The sequence below is a fragment of the Pseudorasbora parva genome, chromosome 7 (assembly GCF_024679245.1).
Source record: "Pseudorasbora parva isolate DD20220531a chromosome 7, ASM2467924v1, whole genome shotgun sequence".
Classification (NCBI taxonomy): Eukaryota; Metazoa; Chordata; class Actinopteri; order Cypriniformes; family Gobionidae; genus Pseudorasbora; species Pseudorasbora parva.
The window spans coordinates 7,643,440-7,665,700 of NC_090178.1; the positions used below are offsets into that span (position 1 = coordinate 7,643,440).

The 22,261-nt window shown below is 38.7% G+C and overlaps 1 protein-coding gene across 1 annotated transcript in view; it reads right to left on the reverse strand.

Moving 5' to 3' along the window:
• thsd7ab (thrombospondin, type I, domain containing 7Ab) overlaps nucleotides 1-22,261 on the reverse strand; it is a 177,804-nt gene that overhangs the window by 41,325 nt on the left and 114,218 nt on the right. Inside the window, exons 9-13 of the mRNA XM_067447927.1 lie at nucleotides 17,257-17,488; nucleotides 6,691-6,806; nucleotides 6,135-6,270; nucleotides 2,425-2,528; nucleotides 743-937 (exon numbers count right to left, since the gene is read on the reverse strand). Of these exons, the coding sequence (XP_067304028.1) occupies nucleotides 743-937; nucleotides 2,425-2,528; nucleotides 6,135-6,270; nucleotides 6,691-6,806; nucleotides 17,257-17,488 (783 nt within the window). The remainder of the gene's footprint in view (nucleotides 1-742; nucleotides 938-2,424; nucleotides 2,529-6,134; nucleotides 6,271-6,690; nucleotides 6,807-17,256; nucleotides 17,489-22,261) is intronic.

Genomic DNA, 22,261 nt, shown 5'->3' on the forward strand with positions numbered 1-22,261 from the left:
AAATAATGCTTAGGTAGGTGGTATGAGTCAAAGTAACATCCACATGGATGGCAGGTTTTCCTATCAAAACATTGGCCAAAGCATCACACTGCTTCTGCCGGCTTGCCTTCTTCTTATAGTGAAACAGAACCAGCATTAACTTCTTGAGCAATTTGAGCTACAATAGCTTGTCTTTTGTTTTTTTGATCGGACCACATGGACCAGCCTTCGCTCCCACGACACGTGCATCAATGAGCCATGACCCTGTGGCCGGTTCTCCACGGTTCCTTCCTTGGAGCACTTTTGATAGATACTGACCAATGCAGACCGGGAATACCTCACAAGAGCTGCAGTTTTGGAGATGCTCTGACCCAGTCGTCTATCCATCACAATTTGGCCCTTGTCAAACTCGCTCTAATCCTTAAGCTTGTCCATTTTTCCTGCTTCTTACACATCAAATTTGAGGACAAAAGCTTCATGTGCTCTCTTATATATCCCACCCACTAACAGGTGCCGTGATGAAGACATAATCAGTGTAATTCACTTCACCATAATGTTATAATGTTATGCCTTATAGGTGTATCATCCCATTACCCTAGAATCTTGTGCTAGAAGTCATTTAGCATTTATGCTATCTCTGGTTCAGTGCTTTGCTCTTGGAAACTAATGGTACATTAATACCTCACTCCTAACAGGGATCGAATCTGCAACCTCCTGAGTTCAAACCACAGATAATGATGCATATGTCCTAATTAGTAATTACCCACGAGAGCTCTCCTCCGAGTACGGACCCCTACACAGTCCGAGCTGCAGGGAGAGAACTTGGACCAGTTGGTGAGCTGGCAGTCGTCTCGGCACGGTAACTGGCAGGGCTGGCTCATATCAGGCATGCTGCTGGCAAACTTCAGACACTGAACAACATCAGCCACTGTACCATCCAGCTGCCTACATGAGATAGCTGCAGATCACACACAGAAACACAGCGGTGAGACTCCTACTGATTACAGAGAGGATGTGGCACAGCACCAGACACTGAGAAAAAAGATGCAGGTGAACAGAGGATGGTTATTTATAGAACAGGCTAGAGAGAGAGAGAGAGAGAGTCATGCTGTTCACTTTGATCAGAAACCAGTTTAAATTATGCATTATACTTCTGTAGTTTTAATATAATTCAATTATTTCCCCCTATTTGTTCTCAATTATTATTATGATTTAAAAAACAAAGCACATTTTATATAGCATTTGGAGGCTTTTTTGTGCAATTATACTTTTTTTGTATCCAAAAAGACATTGACCCCTTTTTTAATGATCTACACACGGTCTGAAGCGTTGTACAGTGTAATGTACAGTGTGAAAAAAAAAAAAAAAAAAAACTTGTTTTATATCTTTTAAGCACTGAAATGATGAGCTTTAAAGGAAAGCTTTTTTTAAATGAAACAAAATATACATATTAACACATTATACATTATATAATTAAAATAATAATAAAAAACGAGCACCCAATAATGATATGTTCCAAAAAAATATATGCACCACTATTAAGATCACCGTAAAATTAATCTATGAATAATCAGCTACAATGAGTCCAACATGAGCAGTTGAGATAGTACTACATCTGTAAAGACAGGCCTGTCAAGTTGTTGTCATTCCAGTGAGGCTGTGTGATCTATTAAGATGCACAGTCACGCTGGAAGTGATGTGCGGACAAGTAAACAGGAGCCATGAGGTCAAACTTTGGGCACTACAGAGTTCAATAGAGTGATGACGGCAACACAAAGATGGCCTTCCATACTGTCAAGAGCAATCAGATCAAGAGTTTGAAGGATTGCTTCTGCTCCTGACATGCACTGAAGGGCAAATGTGAAGTCTAGTGTGATGGAAGCCTTTGTCAGACCAATATATATACCAGTATAATTCATAACAAAGTCTTCCACTGCCTTATGAATGAAGGGAATGTCTAAAAGAGCCAGAAAAATAAAGAAAAGAGGTAACAAAAAAAAGAACCTAAAACAACAGTGGACAAAACGATTATGAAAATACTTTGCTGACTTCAACAAGAAAACTAAGTAGAATGCAAACTCTACATTCTTTCCCATTCTGAAGGAAAGCAATAAGATCTTAGATCAGATAATGAACCAAAACAATGGTAATATGGTTATTTGACAGCTACAGAAACACAGTATCTGGACACAATGAGGAATTCACTAAGAATGCACACACTGTCTGAGTTTCTTTATCATCTGATTAAAGGATTATGCAAATCTGCACAAAATCTGCGCTGAACACAGTCTGCATGCTGCAATTCTCGATTTAGTGAATATTAGTGAATAAGACACAGGTAACTGTTGTGCAGTGTGCCAAACACCGTTGGTGAGTGTTTAAGAGGGAGGTTAGGTGAAAGGTCAGAGGTCAGAAGGTTAATGTTAAACGTGACCGTTCACGAACCTCTAGTTTGGACTCCAGCTCCACAGTTCTCCTGAGCTCCTTTACTGTCTCTGCGGATGCTCCATGGGACCAGCTGACATTTACGCCACTTATGCGTTTTCCACCTGCAAATTCAAAGGGACATCATTATAATTATCAGCAGAGGTGGATCAGTTAGCACACTGTCAATCCTAATTAGCGGACTAAAAAATATCAGCAAACCCACTGCCTTTGAAAATGAACTCATTTGAATTAAGCAGTCCACAATCTGATATCAGTTTTACTTGACTTCTTTTCATCAGAATTATCCATTTTTATCCAATTATCCAAATGTACTGCATACATGTTTTGAATGACAAGTCGTCGAATAAACAATGACAGAATCTTTATTTTTGGGTAGTCTGTTTTTTTCTCTCCAAACTGTCAAACTGCTGAAATCACGTGACATTGGTGATCCGAATCATGAATCGATACACTGATTCATAACCATTGGAATCTTTGTTTGCGGATTGAAAATAAACAAGGAAGAGAAGACAATGCTGAATAAAGTCATAGTTTTTGTTATTTTTGGACCAAAATGTATTTTCGATGCTTCGAGAGATTCTAATGAACTAACTGATGTCACATGTGGATAACACTGTAAAAAATTATATGTTCAATAAGTTATGACAACATATGTTTTTTTTTACATTGTTTTAAAGGGTTACTTCAGCGATTAACATATGGCTTTGTATCAGTAGAAAACCTGGAGTATATTCAAATGATCGTGCTCCCCCCTCTCATATCCCCCTGAGACGAGAGATTTATTTACATTTACATTTAATCATTTAGCAGACGCTTTTATCCAAAGCGACTTACAAAAAAGGGGAGAGTAATAGAAGCAACGAAACAGACAAGGCCAACAACCTGTAAGAGCTGTAAGAAATCTCAATTAATTAGCACAGTACACAAATTTTTTTTTTTTTATTTTATTTTTTTTTTTAAATAGACATCTACAACAAAAACTCAAGTACACAAAATGCCGAACACTGGATTTTGATAGCTATGATAACAACCCATTAGGACTAAGGCTGTTGCCCCAGCTGTTGTCGTTAATGCAGATTCAGTGGCCCAATGGGTTGGTTTTGTATTCTAGCTAAACGCGCAGCAATAGCCATCTACAACAAAAACTTACGTACGCAAAATACAGAACACTGGATTTTGATAGTTATGATAACTATGTAACATACCCGCCTGAAGGCACAAATCCGGATGAGAGACGTAGATATGATCCAGGAGTGTGCGCTTTTGGTCGTTGCTGTGGTGATCAGTAAGTGCTATTCTGTATTGGTCAAGTGCAATTGGAAAAGATGTGTCTTAAGATGTTAAGAAAATTGCTCTCGTGACGCAAATTGACGATATTTGCGTCACGAGAGGAATGATTGCCCAGAGGCTAAAGACTACAGCCAGCAGAGGGAGCCATTTCCCATGTTTTCAACTCGTGCATGGGGAATGGAGATCACACTTACAGCTCAGCTCAGCTACAGGCATTAATTTAAACGGATGCTAAGCAATGTAAGTGTTTTAACTTCTCAAATTAATTTCTATGAAAGTTAAGCTTCCAAAGGCATGAACTGAAAACGCGTTGTGAATGTATGCCGCGAATGTGGTCGCGATTACCTCAGCTCTCACCACGAGAGCTCATCAAATCATTTATGACGTTAAATGTAATCTGAGTCAGCTGTGAAACTCACGCGGCAACTTGATCGTTATATTGAACAGACACGTTCAGTATTCAATTGTAGGAACTCAGTCTCTGTAATCCAGTAGCGGTGGCTTTGTGAATGGCCTCACAGGGCAGCGAAGCATTCTGGGAATTGTAGTCTTTCATCCCCATTAGACAAAAATACATTTTCTGTCTTTTCTCAGTCTAGAAAGCACCAAATTAAAAAATAATTTCACATTTCTACTACATTAATGACCCAGTTTAAATACAGATTCATCTTCCCAGCGCTGAAGTACCCCTTTAACTCATCAATATAAGCTAAGAAATGTTAAACTTGTTTTTATTAGTTATAGAAGATGTAACTAATTTTTTTTAAGTCAGTTTAACATAATTTAAGTTGAAATAACTTAAACACCCAAGTCTATTGTACTGCAAAAGTTCAAAATGTGCCTTTTTTTTTTTTTACAATGTACTCTGATGATGTTTTTTATTCCCTTTCTGGACATGGACAGTATACCGTACATACATTCAATGGAGGAACAGAAAGCTCTGGGACTAAATATAAAATATCTCAAACTGTTTTCCGAAGATGAACGGAGGTCTTACGGTTGTGGAACGACATTAGGGTGAGTAATTATTGACAGAATTTTCATTTTTGGGTGAACTAACCCTTTAATACTGACACCCTAAAACATGCGCTGAGTTTTGTGTGGAGTGATAGAAATGAATGGGAAAAAGTCACATGAGAGGAGGCTCCATCGTGCTATGATTGGATATGAGCCGTTATGATTGGTTTGTGCGATAAATCCCGCCTCTTGTTTTCGTGCGTGTTCTGGTATCGGCCCGAAGGAAGATGAGCATGGCATTAATAGGAAGACTAATTAATAAGTAAGTAAACAACTCATAGATATCACTGCTTTATATCACGTCAAAATTAAACTTGAAGTGGCCTGAAAACATGACGACTGAGGTTTTTTTTGTGAGCAATCAGCTTGGTGAAATTAAAGGTACATCTTCGTGTTTGTGACCAGTGTGTACAAGCTTGTTGACTGCTGAAAATAAGTACACTATTAAAGAAAAGCTGAACAATAGTTCACAAATAAAAATTAGTTCAAACTATTTCCAGCTTTCATTTATTATTTTGGAATAAATGTAAAACTGTATAAAGCACTATTAAAGGTACACTATGTAAAAAACAAACAAACAGTAAAACTTAAAAAAAAACACTATAGGCCAATGTTATATATATATATTTTGTTCAGTTGAGGAATTACAATATCCCAAATGTTTCCAGCTATTTTTAAATCGTGAGAAAATAGCTATTTTAACCAATGAACCGGGACGTGTGAGAGAGTTGCTTGACAATTGCGTCATAGCTACGTTACCCTCGGTTTCCGCTTTTATTTTGCAGAAACTCTTTACTCTCACTGCAATGTGCAACAAGTGTAATAGCAGCTGCCCAGCGAAGTAACGTCATAACATCATTTTCAACACACTCAGATGTATCTAACATGATAAACAGAGCTGTGTTACCTGCGCTACTCCTGACCGGAATAGGCAGAAATGGTGCTGGCGACCGTGGCATAACAAAGGTCCCTGCTCACGAGGCATGTGTCGCGCTCGCCTCATTAACAATCACTCTAGCGGCCTTGCTGAGCTCCCACAACACTTGGTCCTGCTCTGCTTCACACTACAGTATGTTATTAATTGCGTCCATGAACATGATTTCTGCCCGAGTCCTATCCCGATTCTTTTCCACCGGCTGTGAGGTAAAGACCACCCCTCCCCTTGATTCTGCGCTCACGCTTGGCATCATCAAACTACGGCTTTGTTTCAAACAGGCGACCTTTAGCAGATTAAAAAAAGTTACATAGTGCACCTTTAAATGTATACTTGGCTATAATAGAACATTACATAGTGTAAAAATACAAAACAGAATAATAGAATATTTGGTCTCTCTTTTTTATGTAGTTTATTAAACCACAAAAGGACTTTGCCTTAAAACAGCACTGAGGTGAAAAGGTACCTGTAACCCGGACAGACAGATGGAGTCGCACAATCTTTCTCTTCATTAAGAACATCAGGACACTCCTGACCTCCATTAGCTGGCATCTGGATGACCACTCGATAGCGAAACTGTTTACTCTTCTGCCCATTCAGACCTGTTAGATAGATAGATAGATAGATAGATAGATAGATAGATAGATAGATAGATAGATAGATAGATAGATAGATAGATAGATAGATAGATAGATAGATAGAACGATAGATAGAACGATAGATAGAACGATAGATAGAATGATAGATAGAACGATAGATAGATAGAACGATAGATAGAACGATAGATAGACAGAACGATAGATAGATAGATAGAACGATAGATAGATAGAACGATAGATAGATAGATAGAACGATAGATAGATAGATAGAACGATAGATAGATAGATAGAATGATAGATAGAACGATAGATAGAACGATAGATAGATAGATAGATAGATAGATAGATAGATAGATAGATAGATAGATAGATAGATAGATAGATAGATAGATAGATAGATAGATAGATAGATAGATAGAGTACCTCCTTCACAGGATGTGGGACACTCTGTCCATTCACTGAAGGGTGTGACTATACAGTCTCTCTTACAGGGCAGCAGACAGGGTCGCACTGACTCTGGCCGTGGGGCTTCAGGACATCTAAGACATCAAACAAACAAACTGATTATTACCAGGACAGAGGACACTCAGTGCAAGAACATGAGACTAACATGTTATCTGATTAAAGAAACAGGTGGATGAAGAGCACTTTAAACAAAGACCCAACTGTAAACTGAACATTGGTCTGGGGAGTTCTCTGCATTTCTACTGCACAAGAGGCGTGATAAACGAGCATCATTTGAATAACTCTGTACGCAATTAAATAGTCCTTCAACTAATCAAACCACAAGAGGTGTGATCAACAGGCAACGACCCATCGTTTCTCTATCCGTCATCGTGTTAAACCATAGACCGTAAAAAAATATGGACGACTCGACATCATCCGTTTCCGCTTGCCATATTTGAAGCTTTCAGGCGGTGGGTGCACGGCGCTGACATCTTGGGACCGAGTCTGCGCAGTAGCGATTTCGGGACCGGAGTTGCGCAGTAGAGCGCAGGAAGTAGAGCAGGAAGTACAGCTGCGATATCAAAAGCCCGCCCACACTCTCGCAGATGCAGAACAATTAATTATGTTGGTGTAAAATAAACAGTTATGGAAATGTAGAAATTAAAGCTAAAGCTCTAATCTGCTCCCAAAAATTTCGAAAAAAGTCCGTTAGTGCCTCAGTGACAACTTCACTCAGAGAAGCCGTCAGTCTCAGCTGTCAATCATGACGTCACACACCCCGTTTTTATAGCATCAAATAACTAACTCAAACTAAACTTATTTTTAAAACGAACACCTGAAATGAAATCATCGTGATGATAACTGCCTTCAGTGATATAAACTAACTTTGGGGAAAATTTTTTGAAGTGTAATTTTATTACTTAGTTTGCCTCGCGTCCATTAGAAAACACAGAGGGGCGGCTATACTGGGACCGGTCACCGGGGGGCGATCGATGCGCGAAAGCTTCAGTAAATGAGAGGGAGACTGCAGGCTTGTGTTAAACCCGCCAATAACGTGCCAGGTGGATAAGCCGGTCTGTGATTGGTTCCCGCAAAAGTCTAACAGAAGCAGGAGTCTTCAGCCAAGTCTACAGGTTTCCAGACTGAGTTGCCGGGCCAAATCAAATCACCAGCAGATCAGGCTGGGTTTAGTCTAGGTCACCTGCACACGTTGATTCAAACACTTCACTTTACATTTCCCTGTTTACGGCAACAACAAAAAAAGTCTTATACAGGATGTTTTCTACACTTTTGTAGCATTTTATTTTTCCTCCGAGTATCATAGACTGTTTTAGTCAAGGCTTTATCAGCATTTTCCACTCTCTCGGAGTCTGACCCTTAAAATGAAGCAGGCCATTTTTACTGCTGTGCTGTGGCTGTAAGCTGTATGTGGCTGTATTTTTGAGAGCACACATCTTCTTTGCATGTGAAATGAGTAACAGCGCTGGGTTTCACACAAGCTGGAAGCCCAATTTAGTTTTTAACAGCTCCATCCTTCAATGACATCTTTATAAAGCTCCAATACATTGACTGGTTCACAAAACAATCTGCAATGCAATGCAACAATTCACAAAACTGCATAAGAATGGGAAGCTTGAGACATTTTATGTATCAGTTCAAATGGAATCAATTTAAAACTCAAACTTAGTCTCCACATGGCATTTATTCATGTATTAAAGCAATAGTTTACCCAAAAGTGAAAATTACTCCATGATTTACTCACTCTTAAGCCATTCTATGACAGTCTTCTTTCATACAAACACAATCAGAGTTATATTAGAACATGTCCTGGTCCAAGCTTTATAATGACAGTGAATGGCAGCCCAAAATTTGAAGCCGAAAAAAGTCCATCCTTCCATCCATCTGTCTGTCCATCCGTCCATTAATCCCTATAGCTCCAGGGGGTTAAAAAAGGTCTTCTAAAGTAAATCGATGGGTTTGTGTAAGAAAAATATCCATATTTATATCCATATCCAACTTACACAGAAAATGTAACGCCTCTCATAGTTCAAAACGCTTACGCTGCGTCCTTTTTAAGCAAAAACAGAAGGCAGTCTGGTGGAAGCTAGATATTTTACATTATAACATGTTAAACATGGATATTTTTTCTTGCACAAACCCATCATTTTGCTTCAGAAGGTCTTTATTAACCTTAATTAACCTAGATTACTTTTATGATGGGTGGATGCACTTTTTTTGGGGCTGCCATTCACTGCCATTATAATGCTTGGATTAACCAGGATATTTTTTATATTATAACAGAGTGTAGTCGTCTGAAAGAAGAAGGTCATACACATGGCTTGAGGGTGAGTAAATCATGGTGTCATTTTCATTTTTGGGTGAATTATTCCTGTAAAAAAAAAAGTGGGAACTTGCATAACGATACGAAGTCTTGCTTGCTTGACTTTAACAGTATGAAGGTATGTTTAAAACAAACTTTTAAAAGGATAGTACACCAAAAATGTTTTTGTTGCAGTTTGTAGAATTGAAAAAAGAAGAAGCTATTTGATATTTGAAATTGAACAAAGCAATTTGCTTTACTGTTTTCAGCCCCCATCTTCATGATCAGAAGGGCCATTTGGAATTCATAAAGACAAAGAAATGCTAAAGACCTGTTGGCCAAATGTGTGTCACAGCTTTAGTACAGTGGCGGAAGTTTGGTCTGATTGGTCAGTTTGAAAGACTCACAATAGGATTTCAGTCACATGGTCAGGTAAGAGATAAAAAGAAGGTTGTAACTGTTGCTCTGTCTCCTTTATTCTCTGGCTCTCTCTCTTCTTGGGGGCCTTCTCTATGGCTCTTCTCTTCGTTGCTTCTTCTCTCTCTCTCTCTCTCTCTCTCTCTCTCTCTCTCTCTCTCTCTCTCTCTCTCTCTCTCTCTCTCTCTGGTAACATTCTATTCATTGTTGGGTACGATTAATGGTATAAACATTTTTATCAGCTCATACATATATTTTGTAACTATTTTAAGTGTAACCATAACCAGATTTTGTCATTAAATTCTTTCTATTACAAATCATGTGCTATTCAGTTTTGACTTTGATATTATTTGACACATATACATTATATTTGACATATTTTACTATTGTAACTGCGCTTATTTCAGTTGTTGGTATAAGTTGCAGTAGATGTTGGTAATAGACGCGAAAATGTACAGTTTTTAACAATCATGCTGACACACACAAAAAAATGTATTCATTGGGCAACCCCGCAAAGAAGCTTGAACGACTGTAGGCGATCCACCCTTACAAATTACTCATACTTCTGCCGATCCAAACCTGTGAAACTGACTTTCTTCTATATACACATACAATAAAATATATTTTGAACACAACTGGGGTTCAAACAACACTGGAGCCCATTTACTTTTGATTGTATGAACAAAACAAAACAAAAACAGACATTTTTCTAAATATATTGCTAATGGTGTTAATCTTGTGAACTTTCCCTTTAAGCCATTTCAAAACATATGCATTCAATAAATATTAAGATACTGTGTATATCATTAAAAGGCCGAAAAATATCAAGATTTTTTAGCTTCAGTATATTGCCCAGCCCTACTCCGTACAATGGATTACATCAGAATCCTTTTTGAGCAAGGCTCAGCAGCATCTGTAGCACAACAATGCTTCTTTTTTTTCCAATCCTATTTTCCCTGCTCCTCGGTTGCATTATGTACCAGCCAGACGAGGCAGATAAGGCCTCACATTCTGTTACAGTAGTCAGTCACTGGGTAATACTCTTCTTTTATCACTGTTACAGCTCCTCAATTTAAGATCAGGGGTTAGTTTTAATCTGCTTCTGTATTTTAAGCACTGCTCCGGCTTGGTCGAATTCCCCTGGATAAAGATAAACAGGGATGCAACAGTCCACCAGAGGGGCATTCAGTAATCTGATCTTTGATCAAATCCTCCACTGTGAAAAGAGTCGCCATGTGCTTCATGTTTCATGAGGGTTTCAAAGCTGCCACAGTATAATAATGCAACAGATATATGAGGCCGATTTATTCGTAATGCCAATAGCAGAAGCGGTAAATCCTGCCATGGAAACAAATCTGGTTTGGGTGTGCAGGGCTCTCCTGGAGATTGGGTAAATTTCTGACAGAGCATTAGAAAAATGTCAAGACAGGCAATGCTTATTTAATGGCTAAAATGGTCATTCTTATCTGCTACAATTAGTTAAGAGTGCAAATAGTTAAACTGCAATATCATATATAGAAATTACTTCCAAAAAATTTACCTAAATTGTTGCGAACCATTTTTGTTACGAACAGATTAAACTGGTATAGCGCTTGATAATGTTTCAATAGAATCATTAAAAATATATATATAAAAAACATTTAACCGTGAGGAAAAACAAATGCATCGTTCCTTGCCCTCACTAAATTGTCATTATTTTTCAATTAGGATTAACTGTCATAAGCAGCAGCCTGAAGTGTGGGATCACATTTCCTTGAAGGTTTCACTGAAGTAGCTCATTAGTGTTTCTGGAGAAACTATTATAATACTGTTTGTGCACTGTTAATCACCCCTAATAGGATATTCCTTTAAAGTACTGCATTTTTAGCCTGACAAGTAGTGTGGGCGGAATAAAACATCCAGAAACAAGTCATGCAAACACAACTTCTTCAACTTAAATAGGGAAATAAACGAAATACTTGAAACTTTTTGCCAAATCAGCAATTTTGATGACAAAGATAATTAATGTAGCATCTTCAGCTCAAATGACATTATTTTTCAAACAGATCCAGTTAATATATTTGCTCTTTCTAGTGTGAGTATTAATATTTTGTTTCATTCAGTTCCCTGTTCTGGGTTGCCTTAGCTTGTTTGTTTCTATGGTTTCTGATTAGTTATGCACCTGTTTTTGTTCCAGTTAATACAATTATCCTATGTATTCAAGCCCTTAGTTTTCTAAAGCCACTCAGCTGTTTCACTGTAATATTAATACCATGGTGAAAAACTGCCATATAGACTTTATTGGCAAAAGTTTTGAAATGTCTCATGCACATTAGCTTTAATGAGATCCTGTTCTTAATCGATTGTTTTATGGACCTTGCTTAGTGCACTGGTTGTGGTCATGTTGGAACAGGAAGGGGCCATTCCCAAACCGTCCCTACAAAGTTGGGAGCATGAAATTGTCCAACATGTCTTGGTATGCTAAACCCTTAAGGGTTTCTTTTACTGGAACTAAGGGGCCAAGCCCAAGCCTTGAAAAACAACCCCACACCATAATCCCCCCTCCACCTAACTTTACACCAAACTTTACATTCGGCACAATGCAGTCAGGCAAGTATTGTTCTCCTGTCAACTTCCAAACCCAGACTCATCCATTGGATTCCCAGACAGAGTGATTTTAGGTGGCCTGTTGCTGTTGTTCCCAATTTCTTATACTTTTTTATAACACCACTAACAGTTGTTGAATATGTGGTTGTGAGGAAATTCTTTACAAATTCTTTCACAAATGTTTGTAGAAGCGTTTGCATGCCTAGGTGCTTGAATTTATACATGTGGCCATGGAGGTGATTGGAACACCTGAATTTAATGATTTGGAGGGGTGTTCCAATACTTTTGGCAATATAGTGTAGACATTTTTAATAATATCTCATAATTTGGCAGCAGGTATATTAGGCTGCTGTCACTTTAAGACCAGACACACAGATCCATTATACTGGTACACGTGTTTTCTTTTTCAACTGCTTATGTTAGGAAGGAATGGAACAGTGGTGTGCAATTCACTATTTAAGCGCAATAATCACAAATAACAAAAGAGAGAGAGAGAGAGAGCAGTTGGTATTGTGTATCTATTCTGTGGAAAATGAATCCTGGAAGCATTTCAAATATCTCAGTATTGATTGCACTTAGTTTATTATTTCAGATGCCTTTTTAAAAGACTAAAATTTTTAAATGTATATATAATATATAAAAGTCTACCCGCCTAAGTGGCTAGTAGGAGTGAATTTTACACTCCACTGCTGAAATCCACCCGCATTTGGAGGGTGTTAAGGGTTTCTGTGTCAAAAATACACCTTCCGGTTTCTCACAAGTTTCGGAGAGTTTTTTTCGAGTATGGGTCGGCTTGACGTCGACAGAGCAGAAGGTCCTTGTATGGGCCGTACGGGCTCTTCTCCCAGAAAGGTGTGCGCGCGCGTGTGACTAGATGCACGACGCCCATAAACACTGCTCTCAGGGTGCAGCAGATCCACTAGTCCGTGCAACACGTCTGTCGCGCTGCGCTCCACTTTATTCCTCTGGGTGACATCAAGCGGCTTCAGCACAGCATTCCGGGAAGGCAGCGCTGCATTTGAACCGATTTGAATGCAGAAATTACGGGAAGCGTCACAACATACGCTTCGGTCGTGTCGCAAAAGTGGATCTCCATGGTCACTGTTGTCACAGGACATCACAAAATCAACAGTTACGAAAGAAGTGTGTTTTTGACGGAGCGGTCCCAGCGATAAAGGTTCGTGGTCGTGCTTTAGAAGCAGGCGGTGAGTAAAACTGCTTCAAATGTCTATGCTGTCGGCTATCGTCGTGTAAGTAAACATCAGTAAAAAACACGATCGTGTATAACGTTAGTTAATTCATCAATGGAGCATGCGATCTATGGTGTGTGTTTAAATACATTTGTTTAGCTGACCACTATAGGTGTCAGTTTGTTTATTGTAAAACCACCAAAACATAAACCTAGCGTTCTCACAAATTGCTGTTCTCTGTATAACGTTACACTAGTCTGATGTGCAAAACCGTTTTGCTTGCTACTGCTAAGGTTTAGTCGCATACAATAGTCCATAAACCGAATCATCTCCTCATAAACTGCGAGTAAAGACACACAAATGTTGACAGGTCACTAAAAACAGTACATACCACAGAGACGGACGTCCTGCTGTTGTTGCGTCTCCTGTTCAATTTATTTCATCCTGCGGATCTGATTCTGGATCATATATGTATTAGTTGAATCTGGGTAGCGTATTCTTCTCCACGCTTGAGGACGTCACCTCTTTGTGCACTAGTCATTCTTTAGCTCCGCCCACACGATACGCCTCCAGCCGCTCTGTTCTTTTCCGGAAAGACTCGGTACAGCCCATATTTCTTTTATAAATATAATAAAACTAAAGACTTTTCGGAGACATGAAGGATGCAATACTACTCTATAGGTACTCAAGATTGACATGAGATTGACTGAAACTGAGTGTTTCACCTCCCGGCCTTAAATGGCAAGCCCTGGTTACAACAATAAAAACGGTCTCATTGTCGGGCTTCACAAGTCCAAATTAAATGTGCTTTGATAAACATGCAACATCTCATCTTCCTGCTGCTAAAATATCAAGCCTAAAAAGTGTGTGAAAGCTAAAGTATTCACGAATAATTGGGTGTTATGAAGTCTCCTCCTCCTTTTACCCTCTCAGTCGTGACACAGTGTTTTTTCCAGCTAACTCTTCATGATTTTATGATTTTGTCTAGAAAAGCTTCATAAAAAAAGTCTAAAAAACAACTAAACACTGTCAAAGCAAAAGATGAAACTTGAACTGCAACAGCAGTTGTCAGTTTTTGCAAGGTCTGGGCCTGAGCTCTAACATCGCTGTCTGTGTGATTGTGAGCTTTCTCTCGGTCTGACGTTGTGAGTGGCACAAAGTGGCTCAGGCAAGGAAAAGCTGCGTAAGCTCTTCCTGCCCCAGACCCGGGCACAAAAATGAGTCTAGACAAGCCGAGATATACAAAATGAATGCCGGTCTGAGTGAGGATGTGAATTTTGATTTTGCTCTGAGTCACATCAAATGCCTCTAAAGCCACAGACACAACAATTTTTTGGCATTGACAACTACATATAAATGAAGTCATTTCATTATAATTCCTCATTACACTGCAAAATATTCCAGCAAATAGACATCCTTGTCATCATGATCTTTCATCAAAATGTAGCATCACCACATCGGACTTAAAATGTAGCATCTCCACATCTGACATCTGATCTCCACATCTTACTTTTTCAACACCATATCCAACCACATGACTACCATCTGATATATGATGCCCATTTTTCACAATACAATCAATTTAGAAAATACATCACATTACAGAAGCCTAACCCCAACATATATAGAGAATAAATGCAATTTCTAGCCCATTCTGAACATCACAAAATGGCTGGATGGCTACATCCATCTATTCCTTGAATTGGTAAAAAAGCTAGTGAAAAATGCTGTATAATAGCTAAGCCATAATTTGTCTGTGCCAAAAACCCAGTGCTATTGTTTTCACAAAGGACTGTCAGGAGGACACTGTCTAAGTGGATCAATAATGTATTTTTAGGGGGTTTGTTTGTGCTAAGCCTCAAGAGGCCCCTCATCTAGAAGTGATTAAATTGCATTAAAGAATCAAGCCCTCTTAATTACTGCTATTATCATCAATAGGAAATTAGGCAGTCTGAAAATGACTGTGCTAATTAGCCTGTTTGTGACTGTGCGTTTATTCAGCTTTCCGCAGCCTCGTTTGCCTGCAGTGGAATGATAGGGTTTGTGAGCATGCAGACATCTGTAGAGCAATTACAATCTGCCACTCAAACACAAGCAACACATCTTCTTCTGAACAATTCTCCATCCCCACTGACTCGAGGTAAGACCCACTCCATATGTGCTTCCATCATAATAACAGCAACACTTTACAACAAGGTTTCATTTGTCAACATTAGCTAATGTATGTATGAGCAATTCATTTATTTGATTGGGACACCTGAATTCAATGATATGGAGGGGTGTCCCAATGACAATGTAGGCTGCTTCCGAATCTTGGAAAATGCTACCTTCGGAGGACACATTTCAAGGCAGGAAGGCATCAAGCAATGTCCGAATCTAATGTTTGCTTCACTTCCTGTCTCCTGAGAGACCTTCATCTGATCGATTTTTGAAGGCAGCATACATGTATCCTTCGCTGCCTTTGGTATCCCACAATCCTGTGCTTTCCATTCAGTGACAGTTGAGCTTGATAAATAAGATGGCGTCCGAAAGTTGCGTTTGCAGGTCAGTTTGTGTGTAAATGTATGTTTTTAACCAATATTTTCCCCTTCTGATGTAATTTCCAGCGATAAATGACTAATGTAGTAATTAAATATGTGTTTCGTTCTCACCAAAGCTCTCTCTATTTTGCTGTCGATCATTAAAGTGTTACATTGCCTTAGGCCGGAGACACACTGCAAGCGTGGCGTTTCTGCTGCGTGTCAGCCGCGGGGCGGCTGCCTGGCGTTTTCTCTGTCTTTGCACACCAGAAGCGTGTCTGACGCGGCGCTGCTGCTGCTGGGAAGCCCTATACTCCATGTTAAATATAAATAGATTGTCTATTGATACAGAAAAGACAACGTCGGCAGTAGCCTATTGACCATACATATCTATGGTATTGACGGCAAACTAGGCTACAGAATATTTCGTTCTGTATTGACAGGTTTAATATTTCAAATCGATAATTATGTTGTAGTAGGCCTATATCTGCATGTATGTTAACCTAAAGACTTTCAAACATGAAAAATGTCATTTATTAATATGTATTTGTGTCAAAATGGCATATAAACATCTTTTCCTATGCTATTTTGCCTAGAAACGCTTCCAACACGCTCGCGTGTCGCGTGAAAAATAGGCGTCTCCTCTATTTGAAGCATGCACGCGTTTTCCACGCGGCTGACGCAGGCAGTATGCAAGCGCTAACCGGTTAACATGGGAGCCGAAATAAAAACGGACACGCCACGCAGCCGAGACGCTTGCAGTGTGTCCCCGGCCTTAGAAGTTTGTCCGAAATCAGTTTCGTGAGGTGCCTTCATGCACAAAACACTGCCTTACAAGTCACTGTCTGATAAGACAGCGAGGCAATGAGTCAGCTGCCTAGGTTTTCGGACGCAGCCATAGTGTATATAAAATGTTAATCTAAAAAATATCTTAAAATATGCTCTTCCATTATGAGCAAAATAACAAATGACTGCCCATTTTTACATATCAACAGCTATACAGTGTTCTGAAACGTAATCCGTCAATTATAACAAAACTTAAATGCTTAACACTTTAGCATGGGGAACACATTAGTATGGGTACTAAACTTAACATACTAAACTTAACACTTTAGTATGGGGAACACATATTCACTATTAACTACGACTTTCGCCTCAAAAACTCCTAATTACTGCTTATTAATAGTTAGTGAGGTAGTTTTTGTAGCATTTAAGTTTAGGTATTGGGTAGGCTTAAGGGATCTAGAATAAGGTCATGCAAAAAAAAAGCATTAATATGTGCTTTATAATTTCTAATAAACAGTCAATATCCTAGTAATATGCATGCTAATAAGCAACTGGTTAATAGTTAATAACTGAACCTTAAAATAAAGTGTTACCACAAAAACTTTGCAAAAAGTTGTTGAAGGATGGTGCACTGCCATCTACACTGGACCCAAAAGCTGGACCCACGTAAACATGTCAAAACATTCAGAGGAGGGAAAACAAAATGACCTTTTTAAAAGCTTACTTTTTGGGCGGCACCTGTCCCACGTTGACTTTTACGCAGATGACCTTGCGTGTTTGCACGCCCATGGTGCAGGTGGATTTGTCTGCGCTGGAGGAGGTATTGAGGGTGGATGTGGTGGTGTCCTCCACACACTGTCCCCAGGGGCCCGTCTGCCAGTGATACACGATGCAAGGATGCTCATTACAGTTCCGCACCTCCTGTAGGGCGCTGGTGTTCGGACAGCCTGAACCTCCTGCAAAAGCGTGAAGACATGCATTAGGTCTGACACGTGTCTACACTAAACTTGTCTGCCGTCATGTCACGCCATGACAGCTTGAGCTTCTCCACACTAGAAGCGTCGAAGCAGCAAGTCAACTCAGGAGAAGACTTTAGCTACAGTAAAATGAAAGTGAGGTCTATTGAAAATAATAAAAAAACAACGAGAAATACACTTTCCTTGTGTTTTTTTAAAATGTTTTTGAAGAGGTAGCTCATCTCAAAACTGCATTTATTAGATAAAAATATAGTTAAAATTGCAATTTTGTGAAATATCATTACATTTTTAAATAACCGTAATTCTATATATTTTCAAATGCAATTTATTCCTGTGATTAAAGCTGAATTTTCAGCATCATTACTCCAGTCTTCAGTGTCACATGATCCTTCAGAAATCATGATTTGCTGCATCAAGAAACATTTCTGATTATTATCAATGTTGAAAATGAAAACACTTGTGCTGCTTTATATTTTTGTGGAAACCATCATTAAGTTTTTTTTTTCTCCAGGATTAACTGATGAAAGGAAAGTTTAAAAAAGCATTTATTTAAAATAGAAATCTTTTGTAATATTATATTATAAAATGGCATTATAAATGTTGATTACATTATGTTTTTGATCAACTTAATGCATCTTTGATAAATAAAAGTATTAATATATTTTGAAAATCCATGGAAGTGAATTAATGACACATGAAAGAAAAAGACAGGTTGAATTGCACTAATGAAAAAAAAAAACTTTTTTATTTTTTACACAAAATGTAATTATTTCAAATTTATTTCACACACAATTCCACTATTAAAAATCCAATAATCCATATTCATCTTCCAGATTTCATTTACAAACTATTCAATATACAATCATGTTGAATTTCAGCCCACTGTTAATGCATGAGTTTTTTATGAGTGCACTTCCACATGCTTCTTTTTTACAATAGTTTACCTGTTAAAAACTTCAGCGTTATTGTTTTACAGCAAAAGCTTATGAAGACTTCCTTTCGTCCTTGTCTTTTCTAGCTTGCGTTCTTTGGAGCGAGACAGGTCAAGTGTTCATTTTCTTAAATCTCAACATAACAGCGACATCTTCTGTCGCTTTAACTTGTTTTAAATTGATTTAGATGAAACACTCCACATAATTGCCGCCTCCTAATTCCTCACAAGTGGCAGAAAGTCGATGCAGCCGGCGGAGAGCTGTGCGGTGTGTCTAAATAATTGCTGACATTTACAGGTTTGCAGATGACAGAGCAGCCCAGTGGGCCTGTGAATCAAAGCAAGAGTGTTACGAGAGGAAGTGAGCGCATACGTCTGCCTGCTTTAACTTTATAACATGCACAGTATTAAAGTTATTGTCTCTGACTGTCAGATCCATTACACAGGTGATTATTGTTTCAATTGGGCAAGTGTAGTAAAAGGGCTTTTCACAATATAGGCCAGATTTACTTTGCCAGTGCAAACCCTCTTTTGGCATTAAAAAAAACTACTATCAGGATTTACTAAACACACACAGTGAGAAATGAGCATTGAAAAGACATGGACAGTTATTTTTGTGGCCGATATGCATTCTCAGGAGCTTCACTTTTAGACACAATATTTGCGGGAGGAGAGTATTTAAATGAAACAGGCGACAGTGAATTACAACGGTTTGCACTAGTCATTTTACTGGTATTTGTAGCAATATTTAACACCCCAAAAAGCACACTTTGCGCCGGTGTTGTTAATAAAGCACATGCACCTGATTATCATCAACTCTACGCAAATTTGTGCTGGTGTTGACAGACTGCGTTGGTCATTATTGAAATGATCTGTGTTCTTTAATATGCGCATTGACAGTAAGTCACCGGCAGAACTTGGCAATGTTCTCGTCATTCTGAACCATGAATTTAGATGGCAAAAGGTATACGAGTGATTCTTCAGTTCAAAGCACTTTTGACATCTTGGAAAATTATTATTCTTCAAATGATCTGCGTTAAAATATTTATCACATTTCCTGGAATAAAGATCTGATCGTGGCTTGGATGAGCTTTAAAGAATGGTGTGGTATCATATAAGATTGTGATTGTGGTGACATCTCACATTTTGGAGAAAAAGTTACAGTAGGAATGCTTTGAACTTTCTAACACAGCAAAACAAGCTAGCCATCAATAACTTTCAATTCGTTTAAGCAGTGTTTCTAAACTATACTTTGAGCGCTTTAGTAATGACAGCTAAAAAAAAGCTGCTGACAGGTTTCATGATTTTTCATGTCACAAAAAGTCCCACGGTCTCATTTTCATCATAACCAAAAATAACATACTTTGGAAGAAATGTTTGTTTTCTGAGACCGTAAAGGCAAATAAATAAAATGAATGAAAATCTCATGGATTGAAAGTATGTATTTTTTCTTATAAAAACATTTAGAAAAAGTATAAAAATTAAGACGAAGAGATGAAAACAGATGATAGAGATTTTGGCAAAGTTAACCTTTAAAAAGCAGAAAAAAATAATTAGAGAATTAGAGGAAAGAAAACAAAAAATGTTCAAGCTACTATAATCTCTATCATTCTAATTAATCTTTTAATTAAAATGCACTTTTTATACACACAGAGACACAAATACACACACAAACACACACTGCAGTGGTCAGTATCTATCAGAAGTGGTCTAGGAACAGTGGTAAACCGGTGACAGGGTCAGGTGTCATTGATGCACGTGGGGAGCAAAAGCTGGCCCGTGTGGTCCGATCAAACAGTCGAGCTTCCGTAACTTAAAATTGCTCAAGAAGTTGAGCATATGATCAGTGGGCATATAATCATCAGATCTGGACCACAGAGCAATGGAAGAAGGAGGCCTGGTCTGATGAAACACGTTTTCTTTTACATCACGTGGATGGCCGGATGCGTATGTCACCCACTTGGGGAACACATAGCACCAGGATGCACTATGGGAAAAAGGCAAGTCGGTGGAGGCAGTGTGATGCTTTGGGCAATGTTCTGCTGGGAAACCTTGGGTCCTGCCATCCGTGTGGATGTTACTTTGACACGTACCACCTACCTAAGCATTATTTCAGACCATGTACACCCTTTCATGGAAACAGTATTCTCTGGTGGCTGTGGCCTCTTTCAGCAGGATAATGCTCCTGCCACAAAGCAAAAATGGTTCAGGAATGTTTGAGGAGCACAACGACGAGTTTGAGGTGTTGACTTGGCCTCCAAATTCCCCAGATCTCAGTCCAATCAATCATCTGTGGGATGTGCTGAACAAAAGTCCAATCCATGGAGGCCCCACCTCGCAACTCCCAAGACTTAAAGGATTTGCTGCTAGCATCTTGGTGCCAGATACCACAGCACACCTTCAGGGGTCTAGTGGAGTCCATGCCTCGACAGGTTAGGGCTGTTTTGTATTTCGTTATAATTTGTTTTGCCTGTTTTGTTTTGTGAAACACAATATTAGTAAGGCATAAATGCATAATTTTAATGGACTGAAGGATCACCCATACACAGTATGGAAACAATGCAATTTAAAAAGAGACAAGCAATCATAAACTGACTCATTGTTTAGCTCACAAAATAATCATGCAGTCTGTATAGCTGCAGAAAGTAAAACTGTTGAGCATCTGAAGTAAACTCCTAAATCAATTAAACTCATTAATATGCAAATAAGAACGTGAGCCATACTGCGTGAAACCTTGTTGACTACTACCATTAATTATAACCCAGGGTAACATGAAAAGTGTGAAACACACAAAAAACCCAGGGTTAAGAATGAAAAAACTGAAGTGTGAAAAGCCAAATGAATATTTGTGGTCTTCCCACAGGAAGACGTTTGTGTCTCTATGAAGCTTGACTATGCAGCGTTGCAAACGCCTCCACAGAATCTTGATGTTGAGCCTTTCAGAAGATGTTCTGCAATCAAAGCACATTCACTGGTTTATTTCTGTGGGTGTTTGTAATGAACTGATTTCCTGAAATGACACCTCGTGATCAGGTTTTAAGACAGAAACATACACAACGAAAAGTATGCAAACACATACAGTAATGCTGGTACATGATATGCCTTTTAGTGCTACTTTGGCACTAACAGCAAGCAAACAAAGAACAGAAATAAAACACTAGTTTGGATTTGTTGACTAATATTCTAATAAGTAGGTAACAAATTTGCGCCTCCCGAATGATTATGTGCTCAAAGTCCGAGTCTTTTGTGTTATTATGTAGTTTGTTGGTTAGTATAACACCGGAAGCAGAATAAAGGTTATACATGTCACAAGGATTACAGACCTGCTGACTGTTGATGCGAAACCGTGAACAATATACTTTCAAAAAAAACTTACGGCCGTTTCACACTGCAAGCGTGAGCGGCGCGTGAGCAGCGCATATTTTTTCCGGCACCCATGTTAATCAATGAGTGCATTCACACCGGGAGCAGAGCAGCGCGTGAGCGTCAAGCAGGAGCGTCGCGTGAGCAGCAGTGAAGCGGGGGTTTCGGCTGCGAGCCTATTTTTGCTGCGCTGCTGACGCTTCTGACGCTCAATTAAAGTGAAAGCACACTTTTAAAGGACAAAATAAACGTAATTTCACACAAAAAGTGCCTAAAATGCACACAGGAAGCACATGTAGTGTATTTGAACAATAACTGGAGTATGTCAGAAAAGAAAACGAAGAATAAAAAATATCTGTGGAAGATTTTAGCAATTTAAACTTGTTTTGATTATTCAGTTTGGGTGAGAGTATGGTTATGATTATAAAAAATAAAGTAGCCAGAAAATATAACAAACT